Source organism: Paramisgurnus dabryanus, chromosome 3 (assembly GCF_030506205.2).
Source record: "Paramisgurnus dabryanus chromosome 3, PD_genome_1.1, whole genome shotgun sequence".
Lineage (NCBI taxonomy): Eukaryota > Metazoa > Chordata > Actinopteri > Cypriniformes > Cobitidae > Paramisgurnus > Paramisgurnus dabryanus.
Genome location: NC_133339.1, coordinates 6,014,115 through 6,025,909, shown reverse-complemented (window position 1 = coordinate 6,025,909; position 11,795 = coordinate 6,014,115). Strand labels below are relative to the sequence as shown.

Below are 11,795 nucleotides of genomic sequence, written 5' to 3'. Positions count from 1 at the left end.
CGCAAATGAAGTGAATTAGATGCTGAATTTGATAAAACAAACCTTTTAATAAAAAGTTGCAACCAGAAACATTTTATATCGAATATTTTAATTGCTGCTTATACTGTATACCCGAAAATAACGGAGGAAACATGCCTATATTTTTAAAATACGTATATAGTTTGTTATTGTCATTTTTATTTTATTACACAACACAATATAACACATTTAAGCATATTAAAGTGTTTTTTCCTGTTTTAAAACATGAATTTATAATGTTTATTAGTGGAACCAAAGGTTGGATTAAACTTGAAACGCACGTGATCGTTGTCATCAGTGAGGCGACCAATCACGTAAAGCTGTGTCGTCATCACAACTCCGTGCAGCCGCTCTGGAGAAGCTGCACCGGCTGAGCTAGCCGGCTACTCTCGAAACGCTCTCGCGGTACTTAAAAACCATATGACACAGTCACGTGCCTGCAGCGCCAGCTGAAGTCGGACAAAATTACTAACCGGAATGCACTGCTTCTAGTCAGCCGCCGATCGGTCTGCGCAGCGCCGCATGAAGTCGAACACACCTAATGGGAGAGACGGCTAAACTGCTGTAAGATCTGTTAACCTGAAAAGTGTTAATCTGTTAAGTGTATTAAATGTTTATCTCTTTTCAATAAATATCTGTTTAAAGTCTTCTATATTTTATTAAAGTCACTGGTTATTTATATGTTTGTTAAAAATGTTATCTAAATACAATGTGTGATGTGTTAAGATATATTTGTTTAAATAATACATTTATATAATATTTCAATAGACAATTATTCCAGTAATATAGAATATTTTAATTAGATTTTGTATTAAATATATTGTTTATTTCTTCTTATTATAAATTATATGTGTTGACTTATGTCAGATAGATACAATAGATAAAAACACGGAATTTAATACTGCAGTACGTTAGTAAACCATACTTCTTCACCGCTGAAATTTACAGAGTTCAAAAACTTGCAAAAGAAAAATTAAGTACATTTTACTTATTATTGTTTCAGTGTACGTTTTATGACTGCCACCAAAAAAACTATTTGCAGAATGAAGGGAGTAGCCTTGTAGGAGAATGTGTATACGTGAATATAAATAGTTTCTTTTCGATCATCTGTCAAACTGTCATGAACAGAATTTCATTTTCAAACTTAATTTTGCGTGGAAGGTAAGAATGATGAATTTACCTGAGCTTGTGTAATTCTAACATTAGTTTAGAAGAAAGGTCATGTATGTGTGCTTTTAACATATATTTAATTTAAATTATGATAAAGAATAAATACAATTAATAAAGATCAATGTGCTTCTCCTGAAAAGGTGTTCACTAAATGTGGGTAAAAGTTTAATTTCATTACAAATGATGATGAAAAGTTGAATGACTGTATGCATCCATATAATCAGTGTTGAGATAAACATGTTAGCATTACAGAAAAAAACTTGTATGACAATATGGTCATTTACATTTTAATCTGTTTTATTGCAAGAAAACGTTTTGAAGTGTATCAAGGTGAAATTTGTGTTTGTCTAAAAACATTTTTTTTTATATATATTTTTAAGAAGCTGTCTTTTGAAGTGATGGAGTTCATTTGTGTGACTTTGATGATTATTATTGGAATAACAGATTCAACAGCAGGTAAATATTGACGTAACCAGTATTGGTTATATATACAGTAGGGGAGAGTGGGGTGATTTGTGCAAGGGGGGAAGTTGTTCCACCCCTTGTTTCTGAAAAACCATAGACGAAATTGGTCATGTGACCACATAATTTTGAAAAGCCATCAATTTTACTTATCCTCAAAAAAGAGAGACACATGGCATGAGAGGTAAGCACATTTTAGCTCCAAAAACTGTTTTATTTTCCTTTCAAAGTAAAATTTCTATGATTAAGGTTTTTTGATTGTAGTGTCTAAACAATATAGGTTTGAAAATATTTCACACATGTTTTAGTGCTTTAGCAGGCTACACAATGAGTCTACAGTTAGCATAAAGTAAGCTCTTAACTGCAGGATCATGCTAATTGTTCAGACTTGTAGGTCTGGGGTGATTTGTGTCAAAGTGCCTGGGTTAAGTTGTGCCAGAGGTGATGTGCTCAAGAAACTACCCACACCCCCAAAACGTTGTGGTACAGCCATAAGACAGCATAAGTTTATAATTACCTGCAGTATTGACAAGTGGGATGTTAAATAGTAGGTCAGATCCAGCCCACCTAGACCTTCATACTCACAGGGGATAATCTGGAGAAGTGAGGAGATGGACATGCTTTATCAGTGTTTGTGTCACGGAGTGACTTTTGAATGGCGGAACCTAAAGTGGTGGAAATTAGTTCCGCCCAGACGACGGTCCCTGAAACACCAGTCACTTCCGGGAACTCTGGGCAGCCCAAATCTGGGTTTTATTGCCAGCAGGTGTGCAGATGAGTGTGGCGATTGTTGATTGGGCAATTCAATGAGGAGAAGGCATATAAATAGGGCATCGGAAAAACAGGAAGAAAAAGTTGATTCCAGCAGATGCTGCGGGTGAGACGGAGCGGTTGAAGCGACTGGAGAGACGGATGATTTGTGGAAATTGAGAATTGGGCGAAGTGAATTTATGGATTGGGCGTGAACACACACACACCTAGTTGAGTATAAAAACTACCTTTATTGAAGTATGGGCATGTGTTACTTCCTTGGAAGAGATCGTATGCATTGAAGAGCTGCCGGAACTACAGTGCAAGGAGGTAGGAACGAAGAGATTGTACTGCCGGCTGTGTTTACTTCCAATATCTTGGAAGGAAAGGGAGAAGATATAGTGTTAACGGAACTGTGAGTATGCTGAATTGTCGTCGTGTCAGTGTTTACTTACAAGTGTGGAATGCCAGTGCGCCTCTTGCGAGTTGTGATTAGTGTGTAAGCGGCGGAAAGGATTGGTGGGCGAGTCGGAACCAGCTAAGGAGGGAGTATGTTGCATTGTCGTGGCTGTGGCGTTTACATCTGGCCATCCGCTGGATCAGTGACTTCAATTACCCAGGACGAATCCCCGGTCCAACGTGTTGTGCTGACCCTATTTCACTGTGATTGTGTGGAGTGCAGTGAGTCTTTTCTTTGACGTGTGTACACCTGAAAATTGCAGTGTTGTGCCGTGTCCCTGTTGTCAGCATTCACTCCCTAGGCCAGGAAGGAAACCCTGTTTGAGAGAATGTGTACTGGTGCTGGTGGACGACCACTTTTCTATATATGCCCGCTTGTGACTTCTGACTCCTTTTTCCCCACCGGATGGTGGCGAGGCAACAGTAACAAGTAAGGAACTGTGTGAATGTTGTGGGGGACGTCGACGGAGGAAAGTATTGGCTGCTGCATGGAAAACTGTGTTGTCTCTGTGTATGATTAACTGTCTGTGGAGTGATTTCAGAGGCCCGCCCCTGTCTAGATCTCTTGTCCTGTCAGTGAGAGGAGAGGGAAGCATTCGACCTATTCCTGTGGTACATACTTGGCGTGACAACCTATCTGAACTTACCCGCTGTGGTGACACCAGCTGATGCCGCGTTAGGCCCCATTGAGCAGCATCTCCGACCCGTACCTCCATCTGCCCTTGTTCGAAGCAGGTGAGAGAGGATGCAGCAAGAGAGTGTGGGGGTGATTTTGGATGTGCTGTAAGACACACTCCTGTGCGTGATGGTTTGTATTGCGAGCATATGAGATGGCATACTCTCGCAATAACAATTTAGCACGCACACGGGTATCAGTGATACATTGCTTTTTATTGTAGTTCTAAACGTCGGTTTGACAGGAGCCTAAACATTCAGGCCTGTCAATCATTGATATGGGCGAATTTAAGGCAGCCTTCGGGCCTCGGGGTCCAGCTGCAATTTATCCGACATCCCTCCTCCTCCCCATCTCCTCCTTCACTGCTCTCTTTCTTCCTCTGTGGAGTTTTGTAGCAGGGGGGCAGAACTTGGGGCTCGAGCCCCAGCTTCACTCTCTCTGAAGGGTCTGAGCTCAGCTGCAGAGCTCCCTTCGAGGACAGCAAGCCAAGTTTGTTTACCATTAATCATTAAGTTCTGAACGGGCAGGCAAACTATTGAAATGCCATTAAATTGCCGCCATACTCGACATGCTCTCGCAATAACAATTTAGCGTGTGCGCTCCTGCGTGGGTTTTAGTGATGTGCACCGCTTTTTATTGGCATTAAATTGTCAACATGTTAAAGGGGTCTGGAAACTTGCTAAATCTAGTGCCACTTAATTTAAAGTCACCACGTTGGCTACACTGTCACTAATTCTAAAATGACCAGTAGGTGGTGGAATGATTCAAACGGTGAAGCAGTTACTGTGATGATATTAGTAGAATATCGCATGCCTGGGAAAGGCCCTTAGCCAATCAGATTCCAGAACCAGAAAGAACTGTTATATACATACATCTGGTATATATATACATCTTCACTTTGAAAAACCACCATGTTTTGTATATGTGTAAAACTGTAGATAATAACAGGAGATAATATCCGAATATTTACAATGGTCAGTAATTTTTATTTGCATGATTTGTTTCTTTGGAAACAATATAACATGATGAAACCACTTTCAAAACCTCTCTGAATGCAGAGTTCAGACCTGTTTTCTGTCTCATACAGATCAGTTTGCTGTAGTTGGACCTGTAGCTCCTCTCTTCATTGTATCTGGTGAAGATGTGATTCTGCCCTGTTCTCTCAAACCCAACATCAGTGCTGTAAACATGAGAGTCGAGTGGTTTAGACTTGATCTCAAAGACTCAGTAGTTCATCTCTATGAAGATCATGAAGACAAAAACACAAATCAGCTTCAGTCGTACAGAGGAAGAACTGAAGTGTTTAAAGATGAACTACAGAAAGGAAACACATCACTCAAACTCTCAAGAGTTAAATTGCCTGATGAAGGACTTTATAAGTGTTTTGTTGAGTATAAATCTTGGAATAATAACATCACTGTTGATCTCAGAGTTGAAGGTGAGCAAACCACTGAAAACATTAAGTTTTATTTTTATTGTAAGTGAATCTGTTCAGTATTGGTTTAAGTGCTTGTATTGTGGTAATCATGATTAACCAGAACAAAACAGATTTATAGGGAGAAAATATCACTAAAGAAATGTTTTTATGTGTGTAGTTTTAGGTAGTCCTACACTCATCACTGTAGATGGATTTGATGGTTCTGGTGGACTTCATCTTCAGTGTGAATCTAAAGGTTGGTACCCTGAACCTGAACTTGTGTGGCTGGACAGTGAAGGAGTCACTTTGACATCTGAAACTACAAACACAAAGAGAGAGACAGATGGATTCAGAGTGAAACACATGATCACTGTATATAACAGAGACAGTAAATATCACTGTAGAGTCAAACTGAGACATCACATGATGGAGACTGAGATTATTATATCAAGTAAGTACACAGACAATGATTCTGGTTATGTTGTTTATTTTGTCTCATGAGGATTTAATGCAGTAATACATGAAAATATTCATAATTCAAGTAAATATAATCAATGATATTAGATAAAGAGAGTTTTGTTTTACAGGTAAAATGTTTAACTCTTTGAGGTCATCAGTGATCTTGATTTCTGTTGGATCTGTGCTCGGTGTGATCGGTGTGATCTGTGGATTACTGATCGCTGTGTTCGTCTATAGACCCAGAGGTAACATTCATGTTTGGTTTGTTATATTTATTATAATGTATGTACTGTATATGGTGTGACCTAAGGTGAGTTAGATATAAAGAAATGTTGGTTGTCAACATTGAATATCTAATCCGTTAGTGGAGTTCAGTGTGAAGTTTTTCAGATTTAGATTCAACTGAACACACAGTGATTTGGGATTTCACCTCTCATACTGTACTGTAGCACTTAAAAATCAAGACTTTTAACTGAACTGCACACATTATCCTGTAAAGACATCACAGTGTTCAACTGTGGGCAAATCAAATTCAGTCAGCACAAAGGCAAACCATATATAAGTCACAGTTTAACTCTCCAAAGATCCTCTGCAGTCTTCAGAAGCTCTAGACCATGGGTCTCCAAACTTTTTGTGAGCAAGGGTTACTACAATGGATAAAACAATCTGGAGGGCTACTTTTTGATATAGTCTACCTAAAACTTTTTGTTTTACGTGTTGATATGTTTTAGTATTGTTTAAAATGTTAACATACGTAAACCAATCCAAGCTAATATAAGAAAATACGTAATAAATAAATAAATAGTACAATTGAGACTGTTAATAGAATGTGCTTTGCTTAGACCCTTGCTCTAGAGTAGTACTTACAGTCTCCAGCACGGCCGGATCATGCTATGGATTCCGCTGCTCCTCTTCGCTCTGGTGAAGTTCTTGTCACAGCTTTCCCCAGCACTGCTTTCCATGCAGCAGCAGCCATCGGCAATGCATGGCGACCTCGCAGCGTGAGCATGGCTCCGCTAGCGGCTCAGACCCAGGATCTTTCTCATTCTAATCATGTTCCGACTGAAAACTGTAGCGCGAGGCTGCCTCCACTACCAGCACAAGCCCGGACACACTATTTTCTTCCTCAGCTCCCTTCTTCCATTATTTGCCATTCCTAAGCGTGCGCATGCCTCCGCTAGGGGAACAGGCTTCTCCTTCTAACCCTGTCTTCGGGCTGTGGCCTGAACAAAAAACTGTAGCGTGAAGCTGCCTCCGCTACGGGTACAGGCCCGGACGCCCGATATTCTTCTTCTCTTCCTTAGCTCTCTTCTTCCATTATTCGCCATTTCTAAGCGTGAGCATGTCTCCGCTAGTGGGACAGGCTTTTCCTTCTAATCCTCTCCTCTGGCTGTGGCCTGACCGAAAACTGTAGTGTGAGGCTCCCTCCGCTACCAGTATAGGTCCAGACGCTCTATATTCTTCTTCTCTTCCTTTGCCCCCTAAGCGAGAGCCTGCCTCTACTTGTTGCAGTTTGTATAAAGTGTGTTCTACAATTTTACCAGCAGGTGGCGCCATATCTAGGCTTTTCTAGTGCTTCGAAACAGTGAATCATTGTTGAAGCAATTGGATTCGAAGCTTCGCTTTACCATCAGTGTTCATTGCTCGAACTCGAGCACTGTTTAAACCCGGCTACGTTGAAAGCCTCTCGTCCCAAAATACTATTTGTGTTGTGTATTGAACTCCCGTCGGACGAGTTCTGATCACAGTGAGTATTGAACTCCCGTCGGATGCTGCAAGACCCTCTCAATATAATTCATCCACCTCATCATCAGCGGGGGGCTTACCAGTCCGATCGCAGCGAGTATTGAACTCCTGTCAGACGGCTCTGATTTCAGCGAGTATTGAACTCCTGTTGGAGGCCGCAAAAAGCCCTCCAAATATAAACCGTCCACATAAAACCGTCCTTTTCTGTACAATCACAGTGAGTATTGAACTTCCGTCAGACAGTTCCGATCGCAGCGAGTATTGAACTCCCATCGGATGCATAGCAAACACAGCAAACATCAGCCTCATCATTTCTATTTTTGGGGGGGGGGGTACAGTTCCCGGCTGCTGTCCAAATAAGTACATTTTGCTTTTTGGGGGGATACTCTGCGTTCAGGCCCATTTCCGAGCTCAGAGCCCTCTCTCCGGACAGCACGCCAAATACGTTTACTAATTTAAATCTATCTAACTTATTTCTAAGTGTGAACTTGTGAAATGGTGTTTTATTAACGTAGTTCGGGAGGAGCACTTCAAATAAACCACTTAAGTACTTCTAGCTGTCTATAATCAGTAATCAACAAATACTCTAGTGCCACCAGCTGTCCACAATCACTAATCATCATATCTACCCAATCAGCACAAAGGCAAGTCATATATAAGTCACAGTTTAAGGCTCTGTTTACACGTACATGGTTATTTTTAAAAACTGAGAGATTTACCTTCGTTTGTGCCCCTCGTTTACACGCAAACGGAGAACTCGCCTGTGAAACCGATTGTTTCTAAGAACTCCGGCCAGAGTGGAGATCTTGAAAATCTTCGGTTGCACGGTTGCATGTAAAGTGAGACAAACGGATGTTTAAGCAGGCAACGTCACAGAGTATGCGCCAGAGCTCGCACCTACGTCAAAAGTGCGACCCATGTTTACATGTGACTGCTACTCTGAACACTTCCAAGATCACATTTATGTTCGTGCAAACTCGTTTCGTGTGTTTGTATTTGCAAATACAGCTGCTCCATTATGTCGAGGAGCAGAGACGAGTGCTCTGAGGTCAGCAATTTTACGCGTGTTTGACTTCATGCGGCGCTGCAACGGATGATGTCAAAGTACCGCGAGAGCGATTCGAAATTAGACCTCTACGTATGACTCCTCAACTCGCTCTCGCGGTACTTTGACGTCATCGATCACCTACTGCAACAACTCCTCCCTCCAACATGAAGAACCAGTTCGCGTCACCACCAGCGCAGCCGGTGATTGGCTTACGTGGGCTTGAGCTTCTCTTGACGGCATATATGCACGGGTACGTGTAAATAAACACTTTTCTGAAAATTGACATGTGTGCACGATATTATTTTTGAAACCGGAGAGGTTGAAATGTCCGTTTATGAAAATAACAGCCCACGTGTAAACATAGCCTAACTCTCCAAAGATCCTCTGAAGTCTTCAGAATCCCTCCACCACCCCGCCTCCTCTCACTCTCCAGGTTATTTCCTAAACATGGGGGAGGGGGTAATCTGCGTTCGGGCCCATTTCCAAGCTCAGAGTCCTCTCTCCAGACAGCACGCCAAATACATTTATTAATTTAAATCTATCCAACTTATTTGTAAGTGTGAACTCGTGAATGTTATTAATTTATTGTAAATTGAAAAACAGTTTTGATTCATTAAATATTAATAAATAATCATTTTATAATCACCTGTATTTAATTTAATTTCACAGTAATTCAGCAACACATAAACATTTATCTTATAATCTTTGATAAAATAACATTGGGGTTTCCATGTATTTTATGTCTATATTTAAAAACTGGGTTAAACATATTTACAGTGTAGAGTAATAAATGTGTGTGAATTACACTTAACATGAAGTTTAATCAATGACACAAGACTGAAGACAAGATTCACTGCCCAGTGTGAACTTCAAGCTGTATTGTAATTGTATGAATTATATAAAGTTATAAAGAGTATTTCTAGATGTTCACAGATCACAATAAGACAAACATCATGATTTAAAGCTGTTGCTGTCTTAGGTCCTGGACTGTGTGTTGTCATTTACAGTAAACATTTATCAGGAGTTGTGCGGTCATCTGTACTTCAAGCTTAACAGAAGAAGATAATTATGATCAAGATGTTCATTATGATCAAGAGTTCACAAACTTTATCCACCTGCACTGTAAATGTTTACTCAAACATCTGTGTGTCTGTTGTTTGATTTAAGATCAGATCAAATTCTGATAAACATCATAACAAACATAAAATCATTCACTAAAACATGACAAAATATTTAAATGTTTATGTTTGTAATTGTTGTTTTTTAATTTCTTTTTAATGTGTTGTGTTATTTTACTTAATCTGCTTTCTCTGATTTTAATGATAGAGAAGGGGACTGTAAAAGATTGTGAGTTTATTTTAATATCTTTGTTAAATGATTCATTATTAGACAAACTTTAATTTGCTAAACCATTTAAGAACCTGTGTGTTATATCATATGTAAGTAAAACAGATTTATTAGATTTTACTGTGAATGTTTTGATCTCATTCTCAATCTTAAGTATGATTCTGTTATGATCTCTGTTTAACTCTTTACTGTCTGTCTGTTTTTAGTAAAATCACTGTTAAGGAGATATGCAGGTAAGTTAAAGTTTGATGACATCATTAAAGTGTTATAGATCTACAGCTGTTAGAAGAGACTTTATGTGGTTTTATTGTTTTTTATCCTCTTTATATTTTTCATCTGTGTTCACTTGTTGTTATATATTGTTTAGATTTGTCTTGTTTTGTTTCAGTTAATTTTCTCTATGCAGTGTGTTTATGTTTGTTTATTTCTCTGTAAAGTGATGTTGTGTTATAGAAAGACACAAACTAATAATATTATTATCATCATTATTACAACATTCATCTGTAAAGCAGAAATCTCAATATTTTAACAGTGAATGTGACTCTGGATCCTGATTCAGCTCATCCAGATCTCATTGTGTCTGATGATGGGAAAAAAGTGAGATATAGACAACAATCAAGAACAGTTAAGGATGAAGTTCAGAAGTCATATAACAAGTTTGATTATCGTCTCTGTGCTCTTGGAAAGGAAGGATTCACCTCAGGGTGTTTTTACTATGAGGTAGAGGTGAAGGGGTTAAATAGGTGGTTTGTGGGTGTGGCCAGAGAATCTGTTGAGAGGAAGGGGGCGATCCTGCTGAATCCTGAGAATGGATACTGGATGGCTGGTTTGAGGGGAGGAGGGTATCAGGCTAGTGAGGGTTCTTCATCTGTTTCTCTTTCTCTAAGTGTGGCACCTCAGAGAGTCAGGGTGTTTGTGGATTATGAGGAGGGTCGAGTCTCTTTTTATGATGTTGAGTCTATGTGTCATATCTACTCTTTTACTGATCAATCTTTTAATAAGAAACTATATCCTGTCATTTGGCATAGTAACTTTGCATCACTTATCATCTGTGATCTCTAATGATAAAAATCCTCTCATGTTTATTTTGTAACTTGAAATAATATTATACACAGGGATGTGTGTGTCATTCAGAAACATGTGATGATGATGGTAGTTTTTTTTTGGCCCCTAACAGAAATGAGTTTTGTGCATACATGTGATGCTGTATAACAAATCAAACACATGAATAACATTCACACAGTTGTGTCATTCATCAGTTTCATGACCATAAAACAAAAGAGGTTTTATCTTTAACATATGTGATCTTGTCTGTGAAAACTCATTAAATTGATGTCTATAAAACTGCAGTGGAAAGATTTGTTGGCTGTTGTGATGAAAATTACTTTTCAGATTAATGTTAATAAAAATGAGGAGGTCACAGACCCCAGATCAGTGGGGATAAGAGCTCTGTTCACAGTCATGACATTAATCAGGTTGCTTCAATATTTGGGGGTCAAATATTGACAGCGAGCTTCAGTGGCATAAACATGTCTCAAGTGTTTGTATACAAGAGTTCATGAGTGTCTACTCTTTTAATTATGATTATTTATGGAGAGCAGTAATGTTATGAATATATTTTATAAAGCTACAATAGAGTTTATTTTGTGATATGAAATTATTGTCTGGTTTGGGAGTCAAATGTTTAAAATGAAAACTCAAATAAATAATCTGCTGAGCGTGTCAGGGAAAATCATTGAAAAACAGAAGCTCGGTTTCTTATAAGATATTTGTGTGCAGTTCATCATACAGCAGGTTAATAAGATCTGATTAAACTCTTCACGTGTGTTCAACTCTGAGTGATGTTCTGATGAAAGAGATTTTAGGATCCTGTTATGTAAAAAAATCAATATAAATATTCATTCATTTCACTGTAACACTGATAATAAACTTATACAGTGACTCAAGTAACTAAAGGCTGTGTGTTTTATATTTTATCTTTTTGGTAATGCATTATATTGGTATTGATTTTTAAGGATTGTGATGATGTATGTGTGAACACTAGCGTAGCCAGGATTCACAATGTGGGTGGGCCCACAGAAAATCAGGTGGGACTAGCCTAAAATGCATCTGTTATCAAAATATACCAACACACAACTACACCTGCCTAAATATATCACTGTTTAATAAGAACAAAAGCCTGTATGTCATCATAAGCACATTTTTGATTGATTGAAACCTTTATTTGTTTTGACAGCATGTTC

General features: G+C 38.9%; 1 protein-coding gene across 1 annotated transcript; it reads left to right on the top strand.

Annotated features, from left to right (window-relative positions):
• The first annotated feature begins 1,085 nt into the window (after positions 1-1,085).
• On the top strand, positions 1,086-11,491 carry LOC135768766 (butyrophilin-like protein 3). The gene is made up of 8 exons (XM_073814091.1): positions 1,086-1,179; positions 1,569-1,644; positions 4,623-4,973; positions 5,131-5,403; positions 5,540-5,709; positions 6,272-6,482; positions 9,759-9,785; positions 10,085-11,491. The coding sequence occupies exons 2-8, from the start codon at positions 1,587-1,589 to the stop codon at positions 10,612-10,614; spliced, it is 1,620 nt and encodes a 539-aa protein (XP_073670192.1). The 5' UTR covers positions 1,086-1,179; positions 1,569-1,586; the 3' UTR covers positions 10,615-11,491.
• The last annotated feature ends 304 nt before the right edge of the window (positions 11,492-11,795 follow it).

What these genes read in the sequence shown, in the direction of transcription:
- LOC135768766 (XM_073814091.1), top strand. Translation starts at nt 1,587, where the DNA reads ATGGAGTTCATTTGTGTGACTTTGATGATTATTATTGGAATAACAGAT. An exon ending in TGTTGATCTCAGAGTTGAAG is followed by an intron (nt 4,974 to 5,130) that starts GTGAGCAAACCA and finishes TTATGTGTGTAG; the next exon opens with TTTTAGGTAGTCCTACACTC. An exon ending in TAATGTATGTACTGTATATG is followed by an intron (nt 5,710 to 6,271) that starts GTGTGACCTAAG and finishes GCTCTAGAGTAG; the next exon opens with TACTTACAGTCTCCAGCACG.